The following is a 23,513-nucleotide window of genomic DNA, read 5'->3' on the forward strand; positions in this document are numbered from 1 at the left end:
GGTTAGGCCAGGGTGAAGTTATGGTTAGAATTAGAATTGAGCCGGGGTGTGGACTTGAAGTTAAGGTTAGAGTCACGGCTAATGTTTGATATGCCAATGATGACACCTAGTGGAGTGTTACTGCAATTGAATATCTGCTCTGGACTCAGGCTTTGAAGCCAAACAAGTAATAAGACTCCAAGGAAGAGAATATTCCCTGAGATAAACCGACTTGTTCTTGTATATTTTTCACAACATTTCCATGGAGATATTTCGTTATGTTCTCAGTGCCTTTTGAGATGCAGTGATTAAAAACCACTCAAAGTCAAATCAAAGTTCACGGTCGTGTACGCAGATTTGAAGATGTTACCGTGGGTTCAGCGAAATGCTTGAGTTTCACCTGTATTGTCTTCTGCGCCTGTGCGTTGTCTCCTTCATCTGAAGCTATTCTGTGAAAAACTATTGCCGTTGTTCTTTTTGTTACGGAAGTGTATGTTATTAATAATAAGAGTCACCTGGAGAAAGTCGGACCTCTCTGAAATAAAAATGGATGGCCCTCCCTTCAGCAAAATATATTACAACCAAACCCTCCCCTATAACTGAAATAATAATTAACACATATAGTGAATAGCAGAGAACATGCCTACCGTTTAACCTCACTTCTAGGACAAACCAGAAACCTAGATAGGCCTATGCACTTTTAGACATTGTTCTTCGCCCTGTAAGTATTTGCAGGAATTTTGATAGCTCACAGGGCTGCGGGCCAGAAGGTTGTGGGTTCTCAGACCACCATGCACCATGCACAAGAGTAGTGGTGGAAATATCTGCTTTACAATAAAAGCATTGCATGAATCTATCATTGTATTTGCGGGTCTGTAAAAAATGAATGCATTTCTATGTCATTTTACGTGGCTAGAGACCTTAGCAGAATATTTTTTTATACCACACAAATGACCAAAATGACAGGCTAAGAATGGACAGAGAGATAGGCCTATGCATTCATCTCATCATCTTTTTCCAATGCCAAATCAGTGTGTCTTGTTTGCAAATAAACCACTTTCAAATCATTATGCATGGTACTATCAAAAGTTAGGCCTTCCTTTCCACCCCAGATAGAGTAGGCCTACCGACGCAGTTAAAAAAAAAATAGTTGGAACTGCTAGCTACTCTTTATTCTGTGGCATAAACCCAACGGGAGATGGTCACAAGTGTTTCCTCAAAACCTGTGTGTTAAAACATCTTATATTTTACAGAAAGGGAATAATTGATAGCGACAGAATAAGATTACTTTACAAGCAAAGCACGTTTTTTGTCTCCTCGGCTGTAGAAGGTTGTGGCTCAGCCAATGATTGTCATAGAATCTTAACGAAGATATCCACATATATGCATTCAGAGTCATGTCTTTCCCAGATATTTAACAGTTTGTTGCTAGAATTAAGCATCATGGACCAGAGTGCTGTTATAGATCACATTATATAATCAGATCTATTTTATTTTATTCCAAATCTTAAGCTAACAAGGTCAGGCGTATGCTTTTTGCTATGGCATGATACCCATAACCTCTCATACCCCCGCCCCTCTCTTCCTGGTTTTACTTCACTGACATATATAGCATAATAACCAATTCAATCTAAAACACTGAGGAAAATAGAAATGTCATCAATTGCAAATTACATGACCCTCCCCTAGACTAGACTTAAACAACACTAATAATATATAATAATAATATATGCCATTTCAATTACAGTCATGTGTGCATACATTCTACGTATGGGTGGTCCCTCGAACCCACTAGTTACAAGCGCCATGCTCTACCAACTGAGCTACAGAAGGACCACTAAACCCTCCACCTGAATGAAATTGAAAAACAATGAGCCTCCCCCATTTTCCTCCAGGGTCCCATTCTGTCCCTGCCCTAAAGTAACCTGGCAACGGTACTTGCATTACTCCTTTGTTGCCCATTGCGTACAGCAACAGTTGAGATTGCCCCTTCCCCCCCTTCTCATTATATTGTTCTGTATTGTGAGTCCAGCACTATATCATGCACTTCGGGTCCATGAACAGTAGCAAGTCAGAACTGGTTTCAAACATCCTTAATCGAATCAAATAGAACTATAGACCTAACATTCTCCTGGTAATTCACCTGTGATAATATTGTTCCTGTCAAACTTCCGTAGGAAACAACTCTGAAAGATCAAAAGATAGTCCCATTGCATTCTTGGAGGGGGCGGGTGGAAGGTGAGTCAATATTTCACTGAAGACTGGTAAAGACTTGTAGAGTCCCCTTTTGTTTTTGTGGATCAGCCGTGACAACGTCTGAGATTACATAAGGTATGTAAACATGTCGAGGTGTGATACAGGAGTGACACTATAAAATGGGACTTTCCACTCTCTCTCCCCAGAAGGACCACTTTCTGTCACGCCCTGGTCAAAGTATTTTGTGTTTTTCTTTATGTATTTGGTCAGGCCAGGGTGTGACATGGGTTTTTGTATGTGGTGTGTAGCTTAGTGGGGTGTTCTAGGAGAGTCTATGGCTGTCTGAAGTGGTTCTCAATCAGAGGCAGGTGTTTATCGTTGTCTCTGATTGGGAACCATATTTAGGCAGCCATATTCTTTGGTTGTATTGTGGGTGATTGTCCTGAGTGTCTTGATGTCCTTGTGCTGTGTTAGTTGACACAAGTATAGGCTGTTTTCGGTTCGTTTATTGTTTTGTAGTGTTTGTGTTTATTCGTGTTTACGTTGTGTGATTAAACATGGATCGCAATATACACGCTGCAGTTTGGTCCGACTCTCCTTCACCATATGAAAACCGTGACACTTACGGTACCAGGGTAGAAAGGATCTCTTTCCAGTCACACGACTATAACATATGGGTCAATATTAAACCTTTACACATGACTAACAGAGCGTGTCTGTTATCACTCAAGTTTTATTGTTACTCTCAAAACATTTGATCAAACTTTTTGATGCAGAATGAGACACACAGCAGGAAAATCCCTTATATTGCCACAAAGCATTATCTGTGAAATAACTGCCAACAAAATATCAGTAGCATTAAAAGCAACATCTGTGTCATACTTTAATGCACATCAGTGCATAATAAGCCAACCTCATGGTAAATATCCTACGTAATCTCTATTTTTATATTGCATGAACGCAAAAAAATATATGCAACAATTTAACATCCATTTTCTGTAAATGATATTAACTTGGCATCAATAACACACTTTTTTTCTATCATGGGATAAGTTAATGCATATGAGGCCAAAAGCCAAAAACAAGGCACTATTTGGCTTAAAATATAGTAAACTATTTACAATAGAAAAATAGGATCTGTTTGAGGGGTCCCACACTTCTATGTCACAATATTTTTGTATGTACCGTTTGTACAACTGTAACATTGGAAACATTGGCCTACTCAACTATGAATTAGATCAAGAATTGACCATCCCAGAAAGAAAAGCTAAATCAAAGATACAGAAAGATTTTGTTACCTGAACAATTAATACATCATCCACCACAGCCACAGATTTATCAATTCATCATATCAAGGATGAAATACCCGCTGGTAATCGCAATAAAGCCCATCGCTCCAGTAAAAACTAAAATCATTATAAAACAGTAGTGTTAACAGTCGGTAGACTTATTCATGAATCATTTCAGACCAGCAGAGAGCACCAATCCCTCTGTCACTCCCTTGACTGTTGTATCATTTACTAAAAAGAAAACATATCTTTTAAACCCACAGTGACTTGGCTGTACTGTATGTTTTCAAGCAAATGTGAGGTTGTTTTTCTACGCTATAGTACTGGTCTCAGTGTATTTCTCAGTGACAGAGGATTTCTTCTCTTGCACAACAGCGGTGTGGCTCCTGCTACGTGGTGCAGCCGTGGGCATGGGTGTGGTGGTGACTGTGACAGCAGCAGCAGAGGCCTGATTTGACCCCATCGAGCCACACAGGGAGCTGGAGGTCAAGGTGGAAGCACCCCTCTGACCTATCACCTCTACACTATGACCACCTGAGGAAAAGGTGGAAGATGACTCCTGGCCTCTCTGCAGGGTGACCTGGGGTGCCCATAAGCCTGCACTGCCCCCTACTGCCGAGGCTGGCCCAGACCCGCTCTCAACAACCAGCACTTTCCTAGAACCATGTGAGAAGCTTCCTCCTGGCGAGAGATGGCCTCCTCCAATCATGGTCTGCCCTGCCCCCTGTAGAATCTGGCCTCCCTGCGTAATGGTTTGGCTCGTCTCTGTAATAACGTGACCTCCCCCAGTAATAGTTTGGCCGTCTCCCTGTAAGTACTGGCCTCCGCCCATAACGACATGACCATGGCCTCCCCCACCACCACCACCACCCACCCCCATCTGCTTCTCTACTAGCAGCATACCCTGAGAACCATGGAGCCCTCCTGTCTGCACCATCCCCTGACCGGTCCCTACCCCCACATGGCCTACTGCCTGCTGGGCATGGACATAACCACCTCTTCCTCTCTGCTCCACCAGCAACAACTGGGGCTGAGGCTCCACCATGTACATGGTGGGGGCAGCGGCATAGTACATGGTGGGCTGCTGGATGAGGACGGTCTGCCTGGGGATCACCACGTTCTCCTGGATATGAGACCTGGGGATGGTGACTGATCCCTGGTCCCGAGTAATCAGGCTCTCCTGTAGGGGGACGGAGGTGGTGGAGGTGGTGACGGAGGTGTTCAGGGTATTGACATTGAGAGCAGTATTTCTGCTGACCTCTGTGTGAATGGATGTGGTAGGTCTAGGATGAGTGGGTGACACAGACACATTGACAGTCTCCGCCTCCATAGCTATCGACCCCTGGCAGATCTGGGCCAGGGTCTTGAACTTGTGCCCCAGGTCGTTGAGGAAGTCCAAGTCATCATCAGCCCCCAGTAGACTGCAGCATCCCACAGACCCTACCGGTGACCCCTGACCTTCATAGTCGTAAATCAGCAGGGCATCTCTCTGTTGGTCGATCTGCGCAGTGTGATTGGCTTTCTGCAAAGGTCATTTGATAGGGAAAGATTTATTAAGACAATGACTGAATTGAATCAAAATGGCTACAATAACACTGCCCCTCAACTCCTATGTCAAAGGAGTAGTCCAAGAAGTTGGATGATGTAAGATACTCACTGCAGAGTAGTACTCCTCTAGGACTTCCTCAGAGAGTGCCATCCCGTCGTAAGCACCAGCAGGTAATCTGGAGAACATTGAGTGTTCATGATGTTCTGTCATGATTCCTCCGCCCATGCCATAGTCCACCTCTAATCTGCCACTGGGCTGGTGGAAGCCATGGTACTGTTGGTGCACTCCTGTGAACATTGAGGATGAGGTGAAGCCGTCCCCTGACACGCCTCCTGCTGCTGCTCCTATCTCCCCTACTCTTTCTATGAATCCCGCATTTCCCCCGTAATTCCCTACATTCACAGTTTTGATGGGGCCATGCTCCACCTCCACAGGAACGTTCAGGAGAGGAACTTCCTGTGAGGGGGAATGCGTGGGTCAATCAGAGGAGGGAATTTCAGAGCAATACACATTTCAACTTGAGCCATAATGGAACATAACATGTATTTCCAAAGATCATTCTTATTCACTAATTCTAGAATATTTTAATGTCATCCATTGGCAGTGCCATTATGTATAAAATACCTTGTCTTCTCCTTGTCCTTCAGTGTGATATGCAATCAGGTGTTCTTTAGTGTCAAACGGGATGGGCTTAAAGTCTCCAATGGCCGCTGCTCCTCCACATAGACAGAACAGCAGCAGGAAAGGAACCACTGTGAACCCACATTCCACATTTCAACTCAATGACACAAGACAAAAGCACAAGACATGTTGCTAGGTGAGAGGCCTGGATGTCTTCCCACTGGGCACAGATTCAACGTCTATTCTACGTTGGTTCCATGGTAAACAATGTTGATTCAACCAGTGCGTGCCCTGTGGGTTGGCTTAAAGGCCTGTTGTGGACATGACTCATCAATGACTTGTCTTGACCATCTTAATAATCACTCAAAGCATGCTGAAACAGGTGTAGTTTTACGAGCATGATGAAGCAGTCTCTCCTTCCTAGATTCTTATCAGGTAAGCAGTCTGAGGAAGCCAATGAGTATGAAGATAACAGGGGGCCTACTCACGCAGCAACAGCAGGAGGCCCAGGAGGAGCAGCAGGATGGCAGGCGCTCCTAACGTGATGTCAGTGCCCGTCCGCCGCTCGATGCAGACCTTATTGACCTGATCACAGGTACACACAACCACGTTCAGAACCTGGATGTCAGCACAGGCCTTCCCCTGCTGGTCACTGATCTCCACAGCAACCTTGTAGTGACCTGGCCACATATGGGCATGGTCTCGTAAAATGGCAGCGGTGGCTAAAAGAAACATGAAAGAGGAAATAAAAATGAATTATACAAATTGGCAAATTAAATCTATCAATCAAATCCATTAAAACATACAACAAGATATCATTTCAATTCAGTTAAAGACTGCACTTTTAAAAACAGGCTCAACAAAATAACTCCAAAACAGTCCCTTCGTGAGAAGCTTGTCTATCTGCTTCCTACATGCCAAACCTAAATGTCCTCGACTAGGCTGTTACCATTGAGGTGCTCCACCATCCACTTCTGTTTGCTGTCGTCCTGAATCACTCTGAACTTGAAGGGAGCTCCGTTGGGGAAGGCATCCCCATCCACAGCTGTGACGTACACAGCGGTATCCCCCAGACACATGGTCGTAGTCGTAGCTGTCAGCGTGGGACAGTGGTCGTTAAAGTCTTCCACCTGGATGGCTATTGTCCCTGTGGCCGTTTTGGATGGCAGATCTGGACACCAAAAGAAAATACAGAATTAGATACAGACCTGACTTGTTCTCTTTTAGCTTCTTGTGGAGCAAAGGTCCTAGAGTGCATCTCCAACTACAACGGTTCTGGGTAGATTTCTTGACTTAATTCCATATCTTACAGAATTGCATTAGGACCAATTGATTATTACTATGGGTACTTACCTGTTGTGATGGCTATTATCTTGGCGTAGTATGTTCCATTGACCAGGTATTTGGACTCCCGATCAGGGAGTTTGTTTAGCTTGATCTCCGCTGTCTTTTCATCTATGATCAGCCAGTGGTCTTCGTCATATATTTTGGCATACCTGAGAAGATGATCATGACAACGGCACGGGATCGGGGTGAACTTAAGGATTCTTTAGTACTGTATGATGGAGATTAACACAACATCACACCACATAATCTTCAACCCCAATAAAACAATATGAAAACATCTGGGACCTCACCTGACATTGGTAGCGATCTGTAATGTGTCGCTGTCGATAGCTGTGTAGGTAGTGATAACCTTGTTAATGGTGACCAAGCTGGAGTCCTCAGAGATGGTCACCACTTTAACCGTTGGCTTGAATTTGGGGCCCTCTTTCTGGTTGATCACGTTGATCTTGATGGGGTAAGTCTTACCACCGCCCGTGATAGCTTCTCCCATAACCCCTCCTCCTCCTATGGATCCACTCGTAGAGGAGGAGCCAAAGTAGTACTCTGCTTTGTTGGAAACACGTATGGCAAGGTTGAGCACTTTCAGCTCCTCATAGTCCAGTGCCTTTAGATTCAAACAAAAGGGAACAAACAGTAGAATCAGTCAAGTGATACAAACAATGTTGGAAGAAGATGAGAACACTAGTAGTTTTACAACCCGCTGTGCACAGACGTCATCTAGTTTTGATATATAGTACATTTGGTTGAGCTGTCAACTAACGTGAAATCAACAATAAATGTCTCCATGCCATTGGATTTAGGTTAAAAGTTATATATATATTTTTTTAATGGAAATCCAATCAGTTTTCCATGTTGATTCAACGTCATGACATTGCATTTTTTGTTGTTGAAATTAAGTGGAAACAATTTTGATTCAACTAGTTTTTGCCCAATGGGGACACTGAGGCTGGGACACTGAGGCTCACTCTCTTACCTTGGTTATCCATATAATGCCTTCGTTGGTCTTAGCGTCTGTGGTGATGTTGAAGTAGCCGGCCTCATTGCCTGTGATGATGGTGAACACAGACAGCCAGTTCTCAGTGTACATCAGATCCAGATCAATGGCTTTGATCCTCAGTACTTCCACACCGACCGTGTTCTCCTCCACACTGCCCTCGTACTGCAAACACACATACACACATCATAAAGGTCATACAGCCCAGGAACATATTGCAGTGAATTCGGGGAGTCCAGCAACTGTCAACCCAACACCTTAGCCAAGGGATCTGAACCTATTGACGTTAGGTGTTAGGTTAAGGTTGCTACAATATAATAAATATAATTCCCTATTATGCTGAATATAAAATAGAAATGTAGTGGAGGTTTTGTCCTTACAGATTCTTTCTCCAGGGTGGGGATGTTGTCATTGATGTCCAGGATTTTAATGACAACTTCTGCTGTTCCCGTGTTTCCTCCGAATGCTCCGTTCATGTCTGAACCTTTTACAGTCAGGGTGTAGGTGTCTTGAGTCTAGACAACCAGGAAATACAATGGAGCTTACAGTCACTTACAGTTACTCAAATATTGACAAAATGGCCACTGAAAGTGTCATATAGATGCTCACATAGATGCACTGTGTACTGTATAATAGTAGACCAAGGCATCTCTCTCACCTCTCTGTCCAGTGTAGTCCTGCGAACCAGTATCTCTCCAGTCTGGTAGTTGATGGCGAACATCTTATCTGAAGCACTCTTCTCCACTATGCTGTAGTAAATCTGAGAGTGTAGAGTGTTCACTTCATCCGCATCTGTGGCAGTCACTTTCATGACAACGGTCTCTGGAATTGACCAAGGGGAAGGTTTACTTGTGCAGCACAGCAGTACTATACTGTGGTATTATTACTATTCATTTTACTACTACTACTACTACTACTACTACTATTACTACTACTACTATTGTATCACTACTGTCACTATTCTACTGATTACACTGGTACCAGCAATACTAGTACAACAGCTGCTACAACTTCAACCATTACCACTACTCTGACTACCAACTCTGATAGAAACATATACAATAGTTGGAAACTACTGTACATGCCTGCAGCACTGGACTCATTGACGGATCCAGATTGGCCAAAAACGAACACTGGTGGGCAGTCATTCTGGTCCGCAACTAAAATATTGAGGTCAATGTCCTTCTCTGCACGGCTTCCATTGTTGTACCTCGCTACTCCAAGTAACTAAAAGAGACCATGATAGAACAACATATTTTGTATTGATTTCTTACATTTTGAGCACAAGCATTCCACACCTTGGATTAGATTTTAGTGGGTAGCTTACATGGTAGGACGCGATCTCCTCTCTGTCCAGAATGCCGTTGATTCTGACAAGGCCTTTATCTGGGTTGACGGTGAATAAGTTCGCTGGGTTTTGGTCTGCACCGATCCCGGTCAGTGAGTACGTCACTCTTGAATTGTACTGCTCATCAGAACGAATCTGGCACAGACACACATTCCAAACAGCCAAGATAGTAAAACACCATTGTTATTGTAATAGTATTCATATAGCAGCCTCATTTGTCCAAAGAAAAATGCAGTAACATGAGGCCCCTCTCGAACACTTTACACGTCTATATTTATACAGCTGGATTATGGTCACCAAGAATGACCCTAAATGCAGATACAATGTGTTATAAGCATCGGGGGAATAGCTAGGTTGGTACACTACAATGCTATAATGTTATTTTATTGCCAAAATGTTTTTAGTTTTTTTCAATAAAGCTTTCATGTCAAGGTATAGGTATGAAACTATAGATCAATGAATTGTATGTCTGAGTTCTAGAAAAGCAGGCATACAACAATATTTGTTGAGAGACTTCATTTTTTGTTTTTAGCCTGAACCATTCCTCAGCTAGAATGACTGTATGTGCCCACACATTAGGCTTGTATCTCTGAGCAGCTTGTTCACAACACATACATCTTTATTTTTTATTACTTGTTAAACGAAACCACATTCTCTGAGCAACTGTATTAGTATAAACATAATAAACAATATATATATTTTTTAGCATACAATGTAGCTCAGTATTTGTATTATTCATTTTACAGTATCTTTTTGCTCGTCTTTATCAAGGGTGCCGATCATTAGACCTGACTGTATGTCATGCTCCAGACAAAGGCATGGTTGTATGGTAGTCGGAAACATCTGAACCACTCCACGAGTTTGACTAAGAGACAAGCTCATACCTTTGCGATGTACGCCCAGTTCCTGTAATCTACATTCTCCTTCAACGTTTTAGGAGGAATGATCCATTCTCTCTTCTGTCTTCTCAGGTTCAGCCCGCCGCTTTCTACTGCCACCACACATATAAACTACAGAGAAAAACACAACAAATAACGTTGACTCCTCATTTAACATTACGGTAATAACACTGTAATACCAATGTATCTCTTCTAAATCACGCAACACTGTACAAGTTGTACAAAAACGTATATTTTCTAGCACAGTAGTTATAGCTTAATGTAACTAAGTGTGCTGTGCACAGATCCATGTCATGATTGTTTCCTCGGTGTCTGTTCCACTTTGTACAGATTAATGTGTGTGGTTTCTTGACAGGCCAAATTATAATTGCATGTTTTGGCCTGTTCATAATGAAAACCATATGACATGCATACTTACAATTATATAGCTTTAGGCAATTAGGCCAATTAGTTTTCGTTCACTATCACAAGGCCTACAAAAGGAAGCTGGATCTAATTCAGTTTATGAAAGAAGAAAACATATTACGTATGCTGAGGACCAATGAAAATATCTCACAAATTAATTTCACAACGTTTAAAGGAGAACGTTGTAATAGTGATATCACTGTCGATAGTGGGTGTCGGTATCATTTTTTGTTTAAAAAAAAATTGAGCTAAAACTGACATTGACCAGATGTGGTCTGACATTCTGTAGGCTATGACTCCCTGGAGAACCACTACGCAGCTAAACACTTTTCTTCTCATGTTGTCGGTAGTCGTTGTCACTTGCACGCAAACAATGACAGAGAAATTGCAATCAAATGACGGGATATAGAGTAAGCACTCTCTTCTTGTCGGTTTAAGGGATGGCTACAATGCTAAAAAAAAGAAAACGGTAAATTAATTCGAGATATAAACTGTATTGTCGAGATTGACGCTTAAATCTACTTGAGCAGTGCCACACCCCAAAAAGAGAGAATTGTTAGAAATGGTAGGGTATATCATTATCAACACCTGTTACGATATGAAACGTATTATTCTTTACTCACCGTTAGTATGAACGGCAACAATATAACAACAGTTTCTACACGGGCCATTGCAATTCAGTAAAACGTTCCCCTCTTGAAGAACAATGCTTTAAATCCGCGGTTAGTATTTTCTATTCTACACTGGACTTTGGCCTCTTCGAAGGTGTAGGCACAACTTTTCTGAGATTATACCAACTGCAATAGGCGGCGCCTCGACGAGTTTCACCACAGCACATATGCTGATTACAAGAAACGCCAATCGAGGCGAAACTAGGGAGGGAATATTTGTGCACAGTCCCGACAGGGAAAGCTATTATTATTGTGTTGAAAATGAAAAATAAACTATTGCAATCTCATGTACAACACACATCACAATATATTGGCCAACATTGTTTTGATTTCTTTAGTAGTCCAAAACTGCAGCTAATGCATCCACAATCATTAATATTCTATAAAATGTTAGGACACCATCTTGTGTCCAGTGCTTTGTCATTCAGAGGTGTAAAACCTCATTCAGGGATGTGAGATTCCCAAATCTCTGTTTCTGCTAGGAAGGACTACACTCAGAACTTGAAAGACACTCCTGATGTTTACATTTTCAACAGCCTTTAGCCTGGTAATAAATTGATTAACCAAGTTAAATATTATTGCAGTGTGCCTGTCTGTGAGAGAGAGACAGACAGACAGACAGACAGGGACAGATTAAGAAAGTGTACTGATAAAAGAAAACAATTCCACTTTTGCATATGTTGCCAAATTACAAGGAACTACTTAATAGTCTTTGGGCAGGTGATTTCATCTTTCATCTGGACTGATACAACCATGGTTTTATTATGGGTGCAGTCTGTCTTCATACAGTAAAAGTCCATCAGGTCCCTTTATGAAAAAAATGCATCCAGAGTGCAGTATAACTGCAGTACACTGTAGTATAACTGTAGTTAGAGGGCAGTATAACTACAATTCAACTATCAAACACTCCAGTTGTTCTGTAATTACTGCGTCCAAAATAATACAGTCAACTGCAGTTATTGCACTTTTACTGCAATTTCAAAACTGCATTTTTTTTTAAGGGGTGGATTGCACAGTGTGGATTGGGGGTGGATTGCACAGTGAGACACGGTGTCACGCCCTGACCTTAGTTATCTTTGTTTTCTTAATTATTTTGGTTAGGTCATGGTGTGACGAGGGTGGTATGTGTGTTTTTTGCTTCTCTAGGGTTTTTTGTATATCTATGGGGTTTTGGTTTGTCTAGGTAAATGCAGGTCGATGGTGGCCTGAATTGGTTCCCAATCAGAGGCAGCTGTTTAGCGTTGTCTCTGATTGGGAATCCTATTTAGGTTGCCATTTCCATTTTGGTTTTGTGGGATATTGTCTATGTGTAGTTGCCTGTCAGCACTCGTGTCTTATAGCGTCACGGTTGTTTGGTCTCCTCGTTATGACGAACGTGACACACGGATGCTAGGGATGTTGCAATCACAACCAAGTGAGAATCTAAGGGAAGGGTGAGGGAGGCAGGATGACAAGATAGAAGAGCAGGACTTCTACAGAAATAGTTATTCAATGGTTTTTCTTAATGTGCACCCTGGCCGTCCTAGGCTAGACCAAAAAATATAGAAAAGTCCCAGTAAGCAAAATTATGTCGACAAGAGGTCTAAAATACGTATTTTCCAGACGTTGAATTTTGGTTTATTTCATGTTCTGAATGAAAGGTGAAAATACTTATTTTGTGACATTGGAAAGATGTCTTTTAAGGATGTTGAAATCAGGTTCATTTTCGGTTCTGAATGAAAGTTTAAAAGATGTCCTTTATAGATGTCTATTTTTTTCCAAATCAAGGTCGGTCCAGACCGGACCAAACATAGATATCTAAATTGCTACAGGGAGACAGGATGGACAGCTGATCGTCCTCGCAGTGGCAGACATTTACATTTAAGTCATTTAGCAGACGCTCTTATCCAGAGCGACTTACAAATTGGTGCATTCACCTTATGACATCCAGTGGGACAGTCACTTAACAATAGTGCATCTAAAACTTAGGGGGGGGTGGGGTGAGAGGGATTACTTAACCTATCCTAGGTATTCCTTAAAGAGGTGGGGTTTCAGGTGTCTCCGGAAGGTGGTGATTGACTCCGCTGTCCTGGCGTCGTGAGGGAGTTTGTTCCACCATTGGGGGGGCCAGGGCAGCGAACAGTTTTGACTGGGCTGAGCGGGAGCTGTACTTCCTCAGTGGTAGGGAGGCGAGCAGGCCAGAGGTGGATGAACGCAGTGCCCTTGTTTGGGTGTAGGGCCTGATCAGAGCCTGGAGGTACTGAGGTGCCGTTCCCCTCACAGACCACATGTAACAACACCTGCACAGGATCGGTACATCCGAACATCACACCTGCGGGACAGGTATAGGATGGCAACAACAACTGCCCGAGTTACACCAGGAACGCACAATCCCTCCATCAGTGCTCAGACTGTCCACAATAGGCTGAGAGAGGTTGAACTGAGGGCTTGTAGGCCTGTTGTAAGGCAGGTCCTCACCAGACATCACCGGCAACAACGTCGCTTATGGGCACAAACCCACCGTCGCTGGACTAGACAGGACTGGCAAAAAGTGCTCTTCACTGACAAATCACTGTTTTGTCTCACCAGGGGTGACGTTCGGATTCGCGTTTATCGTCGAAGGAATGAGCGTTACACCGAGGCCTGTACTCTGGAGTGGTATCAATTTGGAGGTGGAGGGTCTGTCATGGTCTGGGACGGTGTGTCACAGCATCATCGGACTGAGCTTGTTGTCATTGCAGGCAATCATAACGCTGTGCATTACAGGGAAGACATCCTCCTCCCTAATGTAGTACCCTTCCTGCAGGCTCATCCTAACATGACCCTCCAGCATGACAATGCCACCAGCCATACTGCTCGTTATGTGCGTGATTTCTTGCAAGACATGATTGTCAGTGTTCTGCCATGGCCAGCGAAGAGCCTGGATCTCAATCCCATTGAGCACGTCTGGGACCTGTTGGATCGGAGGGTGAGGGCTAGGGCCATTCCCCCCAGAAATATCAGAGAACTTGCAGGTGCCTTGGTAGAAGAGTTGGGTAACATCTCACAGCAAGAACTGGCAAATCTGGTGCAGTCAATGAGGAGGAGATGCACTGCAGTACTTAATGCAGCTGGTGGCCACACCAGATACTGACTGTTACTTTTGATCCCCCCCTTGTTCAGGGACACATTATTCCATTTCTGTTAGGCACATGTCTGTGGAACTTGTTCGGTTTATGTCTCAATTGTTGAATCTTGTTATGTTCATACAAATATTTACACATGTTAAGTTTGCTGAAAATAAACACCGTAGACAGTGAGAGGACGTAACTTTTTGGGCTGAGTTTATATCCAGTATTTCTGAAAACTACAAACTCTCTTGAATACAAATCTGTTTTATTAACACAGCTATCTTTAACAGAACCAAAGTAAGAACCTTTTAATGTTGTCTACATCTCCAAATTAAAAAGAGAAAAACATTAATTAAAAGATTCAAAGACAGTCAACTGGGTTGTTTTCAAAAAGAATGTTAAAGTATTTATATCTTTTGAAACAACACTTATTCATATTATTTGCAATAAAATATCACACAGAACAGATTATTTTGACAACAATAGTGTTGAATTATTGGTACCACTTGAATGAACACATTTCAGAGTCAATATTATTTATTTATTTTTTACTTCTGTTTACATTTAAAAGTTGATTAACAGATTGGATACAGTGTAAAAGATCACAAGCAAATAACTATAATAATTATATTAAAGGCCATATGTAATTATACAACCATTACACTATGATGATTATATAATTAAGCAATACGGCACGAGGAGGTGTGGTATATGGCCAATATACCATGGCTAAGGGCTGTTCTTTGGCACAACGCAAGTTACGCAACCCTGAGGTGCCTTATTGCTATTATAAACTGGTTACCAGCATAATTAGAACAGTTAAATACATGTTTTGTCATACCTGTGGTATATCAAACAGTATACAACAGGTATGACAAAACATTTCCTTCAGCCAATCAGCATTCAGGGTTTGAACCACCCAGTTATAGTACTATATATACAAATTATAATAATTATATTTATATTCTTATATAAAATTATGTACTGTAACTTTTAAACATTACCGTAGGCTAGATATGCATTACAGTAGGCTAGTTATTGATTAAGTTGTTATTTTGTGTGTGTGTGTGTGTGTGTGTGTGTGTGTGTGTGTGTGCGTGCGTGCGTGCGTGCATACGTGCATGCGTGTTGGTGTGTGCTGTGCGAAACTGATGAGTTCTTCAGTTCCCAGTAAGTCCTCCTCCCAGGCTTAGGGACTGATGGGAAAGGGGTGGTGATGTCCCTACACTCTTCAGCGGTGAAAGGCCTTATCTCATCATAGCGATACCATGGTCATTTTGTATCCAGTCCTTTTGGAATAATCACTTTTGTTTTCTCTAGCATAGACTCTTCATCTTTAAGCAGACTTTGTTGTGTGACTTCACTGTCTGCAAACTCTTTGTTCTCCACAGACCCTGACCCCTGTGTGAAATAAAATGTTGGTTATTTTTTACCCCCATCACTTTCCTGAAGAAACTGCCAAGGAATGCTGTCCAGTCATATGTTGGAACAATCACTTACCTCACAGTATGTTAACATTGTTCATCATCATCATCCGTCTGATTGTTTTCCTCATCTGAATTGGTCAAACAACGTTTCACTGCTGTCACTTTGACTTCCTCTCTCATCATCATCATCATCTTCAGCAGCAGCAGGGCCCTCGTAAAATAATCATTTATCAATTCTGGCAAATCAGAACCACTATCAACAATTCTCATATTAATTAGATCTAATTAGCTTAAACAATGAGCAACTTCACTACCTGAAAAGGGTGCCATCCTGATGATTGACAGCTGTCCATTTTTGAAGTTGCCATCTTCATTTCGGACACAGCGGGAATCGCGGGGGAGGGGGTGACGTGCAGTGGGATGTGCACCTGAATACTTTAACCATCTTCACAAGGTGCAGATGTGGGCAGTTTCTCCGCGATTGCTTTTCATTTCAAAGATTTATAGATTATAGTTTAACAGACATAAAGGACTTCATATAATCCACTGCCTTTGCTTGAATCATTGGGAGGGTGCAGTTGTAACAGTATAATTTTAAACCGTCCCCTCGCCCATACCCGGGCGCGAACCAGGGACCTTCTGCACACATCAACAACAGTCACCCATGAAGCATCGTTACCCATCGCTCCACAAAAGCCGCGGGGAACTACTACTTCAAGGTCTCAGAGCAAGTGACGTAACCGATTGAAACGCTATTTAGCGCGCACCGCTAACTAAGCTAGCCGTTTCACATCCGTTACACAGTCAAATGCAGGATCATTTCATGTGAATTAGGACAGGGTGACTGACCTGTCTCTCACTTCTAATGTTTTAACAATAGGGTAGGCTATTGTTTAACATGAAGTAGGGTACAAAATATTCATCACTGTTTGTCTTTTGATCACTGTCAGCTCCATTTTATTTGAGCCATCTGAATGGATTTAGCTTTCAGTTAGGCTAGGAAAGCAATCTCGGATAAACTGCCCGCAAGGAACTGACTACAAGCCTAAGCCAACACGGGAGCTGTCAGTTGGCTAGCCAGGCACCGAACGTGAACAGTGTAATCAACTAAATTGACTAATTTAAGACTTGTTAGCACATACTAAGTAAATGTGTCATGTATTGTATTGTCATGTCTTGTCCCTGTGCTTTCTCTTCTCTTCGTTTCCCCCTGCTGGTCTTATTAGGTTTCTTTCTCTCTCTCTATTCCTCTCTCTCTCTATCGTTCCGTTCCTGCTCCCAGCTGTTCCTCATTCTCCTAACGACCTCGTTTACTCTTTCACACCTGTCCCCTATTTTGCCCTCTGATTAAGTCTCTATTTCTCTCTCTGTTTCTGCTACTGTCCTTGTCGGATTCTTGTTTGCTGTTTGCTTTGCTTTTGTTCCGTCCAGTTGTATTCTGCCTCATCATCAGATACTACGTGTGAGCAGGTGTCTCTATCCTCTACGGCCCGCGCCTACCCGAAGGGACCTGCAGTCTGTTGCCGCTAGCCCTGCAACTCTCCTCAACAACTAGAAGGGGGACTCTCCTGTTAAACTAGAGGATTTGTGTTTTTCCCTGTTTGGACTTCCCCTGTAATGATTGAGGATTTATGTTTTCCCTGTTTGGACATTAAAAGACTCTGTTTCCGTTATATCGCTTTTGGGTCCTCACTCACCTGCATAACAGAAGAATCCGACCAATAATGGACCCAGCGATTTCGGATTCTCTCTACTCTGCCGTCGAGTTCCAGGGAGCGATGCTAGGCAGACACGAACAGGAATTGTCTGCTGCTCGACATGCCGTTGAGACCCTGGCCGCCCAAGTCTCCGACCTCTCGGAGGATATTCACAATCTCCGCCTCGATCCACCGGTTACCTCCTGGGCTTCCGGGTCTCCGGAGCCCAGAATTAATAACCCGTGTTACTCTGGGGAGCCTACTGAATGTCGCTCGTTCCTTACCCAGTGTGATATTGTGTTCTCTCTCCAGCCCAACACGTACTCCAGGGGTACTGCTCGTATCGCCTACGTCATATCTCTCCTTACTGGACGGGCTCGTGAATGGGGCACGGCTATCTGGGAGGCAAGGGCTGAGTGTACTAACCAGTATCAGAACTTTAAGGAGGAGATGATACGGGTTTTTGATCGTTCTGTTTTTGGGAAAGAAGCTTCCTGGGCCCTGTCTTCCCTATGTCAAGGTAATCGATCCATAACGGATTACTCTATAGAGTTTCGCACTCTTGCTGCCTCCAGTGACTGGAACGAGCCGGCGTTGCTCGCTCGTTTTCTGGAGGGTCTCCACGCTGAGGTTAAGGATGAGATTCTCTCCCGGGAGGTTCCTTCCAGCGTAGATTCTTTGATTGAACTCGCCATTCGCATAGAACGACGGGTAGATCTTCGTCACCGAGCTCATGGAAGAGAGCTCGCGTTAACAGTGTCCCCCCCTCTCCGCATCTCTACCATCTCCCCCCACTGGCTCAGGTGTTGAGCCCATGCAGCTGGGGGGTATTCGCATCTCGACTAAGGAGAGGGAACGGAGAATCACCAACCGCCTCTGTCTCTATTGCGGTTCCACTGGTCATTTTGTCATTTCATGTCCAGTAAAAGGCCAGAGCTCATCAGTAAGCGGAGGGCTACTGGCGAGCGCTACTACTCCGTCAAGTTCCTGTACTACCTTGTCGGTCCATCTACGCTGGACCGGTTCGGCAGCTTCCTGCAGTGCATTAATAGACTCTGGGGCGGAGGGCAGTTTTATGGACGAAGCCTGGGCTCGGGAACATGACATTCCTCTCAGGCAGTTAGGGGGAGCCCACGGCTATGTTCGCCTTGGATGGTAGTCCTCTCCCCAGGATTCAGCGTGAAACGCTACCTTTAACCCTCACTGTCTCTGGTAATCATAGTGAAACCATTTCTTTTTTGATTTTTTGTTCACCTTTTACACCTGTTGTTTTGGGCCATCCCTGGCTAGTGTGTCATAATCCTTCTATTAATTGGTCTAGTAATTCTATCCTCTCCTGGAACGTCTCTTGTCATGTTAAGTGTTTAGTGTCTGCTATTCCTCCTGTTTCTTCTGCCCCCTCTTCACAGGAGGAGCCTGGTGATTTGACAGGGGTGCCGGAGGAATATCATGATCTGCGCACGGTCTTCAGTCGGTCCAGGGCCACCTCCCTTCCTCCTCACCGGTCGTATGATTGTTGTATTGATCTCCTTCCGGGTACTACTCCCCACGGGGTAGACTAGACTCTCTGTCGGCTACCGAACGTAAGGCTCTCGAAGATTATTTGTCTGTAGCTCTCGACACCGGTACCGTGGTCCCTTCCTCCTCTCCCGCCGAAGCGGGGTTCTTTTTTGTTAAGGAAGAGGACGGGACCCTGCGCCCTGCGTGGATTATCGAGGGCTGAATGACATAACGGTTAAGAATCGTTATCCGCTTCCCCTTATGTCTTCAGTTTTCGAGATTCCGCAGGGAGCCAGGTTCTTTACTAAGTTGGACCTTCGTAACGCTTACCATCTCGTGCGCATCAGGGAGGGGGACGAGTGGAAAACGGCGTTTAACACTCCGTTAGGGCATTTTGAATACCGGGTTCTGCCGTTCGGTCTCGCTAATGCTCCAGCTGTCTTTCAGGCATTAGTGAATGATGTACTGAGTGACATACTGAACATCTTTGTTTTTGTTTACCTTGACAAGATCCTGATTTTTTCACCGTCACTCCAGATTCATGTTCAGCACGTTCGACGTGTCCTCCAGCGCCTTTTAGAGAATTGTCTTTATGTGAAGGCTGAGAAGTGCGCTTTTCATGTCTCCTCCGTCACTTTTCTCGGTTCTGTTATTTCCGCTGAAGGCATTCAGATGGATCCCACTGGGGTCCATGCTGTCAGCGATTGGCCCGTCCCTAAGTCACGTGTCGAACTGCAGCGCTTTCTCGGTTTCGCAAATTTCTATCGGCGTTTCATTCGTAATTTCGGTCGAGTGGCAGCTCCTCTCACAGCCCTTACTTCTGTCAAGACGTGCTTTAAGTGGTCCGTTTCCGCCCAGGGAGCTTTTGATCTCCTCAAGAAGCGTTTTACATCCGCTCCTATCCTTGTTACACCTGACGTCACTAAACAGTTCATTGTCGAGGTAGACGCGTCAGAGGTGGGCGTGGGAGCCATTCTGTCCCAGCGCTCCCATTCTGACGATAAGGTCCACCCTTGCGCGTATTTTTCTCATCGCCTGTCGCCGTCGGAACGTAACTATGATGTGGCTAACCGTGAACTGCTCGCCATCCGCTTAGCCCTAGGCGAATGGCGACAGTGGTTGGAGGGGGCGACCGTTCCTTTTGTCGTTTGGACTGACCATAAGAACCTTGAGTACATCCGTTTTGCCAAACGACTTAATGCGCGTCAGGCTCGTTGGGCGCTGTATTTCGCTCATTTCGAGTTCGTTATTTCTTATCGTCCGGGCTCAAGGAACACCAAGCCTGATGCTTTATCCCGTCTCTTCAGTTCTTCAGTAGCCTCCACCGACCCCGAGGGGAGATTCCCTGAGGGGCGTGTTGTCGGGTTGACTGTCTGGGGAATTGAGAGGCAGGTTAAGCAAGCACTCACTCACACTCCTTCTCCGCTCGCTTGTCCTAGGAACCTTCTTTTTGTTCCCGTTCCTACTCGTCTGGCCGTTCTTCAGTGGGCTCACTCTGCCAAGTCAGCCGGCCACCTCGGCGTTCGGGGTACGCTTGCTTCTTTTCGCCAGCGTTTTTGGTGGCCCACTCAGGAGCGTGATTTGCGTCGTTTCGTGGCTGCTTGTTCGGACTGCGCGCAGACTAAGTCCGGTAACTCTCTTCCTGCTTCTGCTCCTGGCCTTGCTGTGTCTAAGTCTGTCCCCAGACACCGCATCTCTCCTGGTCCTGCTCCTGGCCTTGCTGTGTCTCAGTCTGTCCCCAGCCACCGCATCTCTCCTGGTCCTGCTCCTGCACTTGCTGTGTCTCAGTCTGTCCACAGCCACCGCCTCTCTCCTGTTCCTGGTCTTAGCCTTGCTGTGTCTCAGTCTGTCCCTAGTTGTTACTCTCCTGGCCTGTTTGGCCCTGATTGCTCAAACTCTTACAGTTCTCTACCCGTGTCTCATTTTTATAATAGTAATTGCACTAGATTCCCTCTTCATCGTTTCCCGTTACGGTCCTGAGGAGAGGAGTTGGGTTCCATCTCGGGACGTGCTGGACCGTTCGCTGATCGATGATTTCCTCCGTTGCCGCCAGGTTTCCTCCTCGAGTGCGCCAGGAGGCGCTCGGTGAGTGGGGGGGTACTGTCATGTATTGTATTGTCATGTCTTGTCCCTGTGCTTTCTCTTCTCTTCGTTTCCCCCTGCTGGTCTTATTAGGTTTCTTTCTCTCTCTCTATTCCTCTCTCTCTCTATCGTTCCGTTCCTGCTCCCAGCTGTTCCTCATTCTCATAACGACCTTGTTTACTCTTTCACACCTGTCCCCTATTTTGCCATCTGATTAAGTCTCTATTTCTCTCTCTGTTTCTGCTTCTGTCCTTGTTGGATTCTTGTTTGCTGTTTGCTTTGCTTTTGTTCCGTCCAGTTGTATTCTGCCTCGTCATCAGATACTACGTGTGAGCAGGTGTCTCTATCCTCTATGGCCCGCGCCTACCCGAAGGGACCTGCAGTCTGTTGCCGCTAGCCCTGCAACTCTCCTCAACAACTAGAAGGGGGACTCTCCTGTTAAACTAGAGGATTTGTGTTTTTCCCTGTTTGGACTTCCCCTGTAATGATTGAGGATTTATGTTTTCCCTGTTTGGACATTAAAAGACTCTGTTTCCGTTATATCGCTTTTGGGTCCTCACTCACCTGCATAACAAATTGGTTCAAAGTATCTGATTCATTACAAATTTCAATTTCCATGAAAATGTCCTTTTTACTCTATGGACATTTTATGGGAATTTTGCCAACTATCGTTGGCAGCGACATCTGATGGGTTCTTCTGGGCCACCGCACATATGCCACTTGTTGAGAGAAACTGTAATTGTTTTTGGGAATAATTCTGTGAGGTTGTTGGAGGTGCGTCTTGGTCAGTTTCGCTTGGAAAATGTCACCCTTGTCAATCTGCTGCCATGGGCAGCCACCTAATCATGTCTAATGGGCAGGCCGGCCCTGTCCCTGCCCCTGATAGTTCTAGTCTGTGGACCAGCACAGACAGAACAAAGAGCCAGTTTTTTTTCCGGATGTGTAAATGTGAAGCATTCAGTTGTCGTTTCCAAATGGTGATGAGAGGAAGCCCAGTGGCTGGCAGTGGGAGTCTGGGAGAAAATGGAGCGAGATGGATTTTGGCCGACCTTTTGCACATCAATGAAACATTTTGTAGCGGTATTTATTGAGAGAGGGGTAAAGAAAGATTTTGTTCGGGCGCCAGGCAGGTATTAACCCTGCCGAAAGGAAAAGAGTAGAATAGAGAGAGTAAGTCGCTTTGGATAAAAGCGTCTGCTAAATGGCATATATTATTATTATATATTACCACTACCAGACCCACACACATCAGCAGAAGAGACTGCCTAGAGTGTAGCCTGTTTACCAGATAGCCAGTGGAGAGAAAAGAGAATACACACCATATAAAACCCACATCACAGCACAGGGGTAACCCCAACAAGAATACCTCATACAATAATACTAATAATGGCAGAGCAATTCAACAGCAACTTCATACAAGAACGAACCCAGTCATCAACATAGGATTTGCAATAATTTGTATTATTTTCTAGTGGATGAGTGCAGAGGGTATGAATGTGGGGGGTGTTCACCGACACAACAAAGGCCTTAAAAATGTCCACAGTCTTCTCGGCCACATGTCATTAGTACACCCACCTCAATACAGTTCACATAATATACAACTTGCAAATAACCTACTAAAATGTCCATCCAAATACTTCTGGCAGGGAAATAATAGTCCAGCTCTAATGAACTTCAATGGGCAGTGCATTTAACAAATAGAGAGTCTGTTGCAGGGTAAAGCACTGGAATGAGAGCGAAGAGAAAGAGAGAGAAAAAGATAAATCTTCTGTGGTCTTCAGGCCTGCCGATGGTTTGTTGGTTTGTTTGTTAAAGCTTCGCAACAATGTTGCTACTAATCCATGCAATCCATAACGGGCGCGGTCCCAAACTAAAACAACCACGATCTAAAGCGATCACACCGATGATTGAGTTAAATACTTTATAAACTACAAACGCTGAAAACAAACAAAACTTCTGCAGCACACACAATCAAACTGTCGCGCCACCCAAGAGCTCCTCCCCAAAGAGCTGAACGAGCTCTCTTTATTTCCTCATTCCTTACTGCTCATGCCCTCTTAAAGTGGCAGCGCACGGTGGCAGCGCACGGTGGCAGATTTCGCCACAATTTGATCTCCATAGATTTTTCTGTTTTCAAAACTATAATCTGAAACAAACAGAAAGGACTGTATTTTGTAGACTTTACTCCTTGCCAAAGAGTTTTTTTATTTTTAAATTGCATTGTTTAGAAGGAGTGCAAGGGCAAATTGAGTTATTGCACATGCTCTTCACAGACTATGCGTTCCCTTTTGGGAAAACTTTCCCTTTAGGCAATTTCAATGTTCAATATGTGCTGGATTTATGGTGGAGTTGCTCATTGGTTGTTTTCCATGACAACATGTGGAGCCTTGAAAATATAATTAGAATTTATAAAGTAAAAA

At 44.1% G+C, this 23,513-nt stretch overlaps 1 protein-coding gene across 1 annotated transcript; it reads right to left on the reverse strand.

Annotated features, from left to right (window-relative positions):
• Nucleotides 1-2,890: 2,890 nt before the first annotated feature.
• On the reverse strand, nucleotides 2,891-11,428 carry LOC124041779 (desmoglein-2-like). The gene is made up of 14 exons (XM_046359780.1): nucleotides 11,251-11,428; nucleotides 10,208-10,333; nucleotides 9,303-9,458; nucleotides 9,061-9,202; nucleotides 8,634-8,797; nucleotides 8,356-8,490; nucleotides 7,955-8,140; nucleotides 7,272-7,585; nucleotides 6,988-7,130; nucleotides 6,584-6,805; nucleotides 6,123-6,356; nucleotides 5,638-5,765; nucleotides 5,122-5,469; nucleotides 2,891-4,986 (listed from the first exon to the last, which is right to left on the reverse strand). The coding sequence occupies exons 1-14, from the start codon at nucleotides 11,296-11,298 to the stop codon at nucleotides 3,775-3,777; spliced, it is 3,558 nt and encodes a 1,185-aa protein (XP_046215736.1). The 5' UTR covers nucleotides 11,299-11,428; the 3' UTR covers nucleotides 2,891-3,774.
• Nucleotides 11,429-23,513: the final 12,085 nt, after the last annotated feature.

Source organism: Oncorhynchus gorbuscha, linkage group LG08 (genome assembly GCF_021184085.1).
Source record: "Oncorhynchus gorbuscha isolate QuinsamMale2020 ecotype Even-year linkage group LG08, OgorEven_v1.0, whole genome shotgun sequence".
In the NCBI taxonomy this organism is placed as follows: Eukaryota; Metazoa; Chordata; class Actinopteri; order Salmoniformes; family Salmonidae; genus Oncorhynchus; species Oncorhynchus gorbuscha.

Excerpts from the sequence above, each read along its gene's own strand:
- LOC124041779 (XM_046359780.1), bottom strand. The coding sequence starts at position 11,298 with ATGGCCCGTGTAGAAACTGTTGTTATATTGTTGCCGTTCATACTAACG. Across the intron at positions 9,203-9,302 it reads AGGAGATCGCGTCCTACCAT|TTACTTGGAGTAGCGAGGTA; the intron begins GTAAGCTACCCA and ends GGTCTCTTTTAG. Across the intron at positions 7,586-7,954 it reads GCATTATATGGATAACCAAG|GCACTGGACTATGAGGAGCT; the intron begins GTAAGAGAGTGA and ends TTGAATCTAAAG.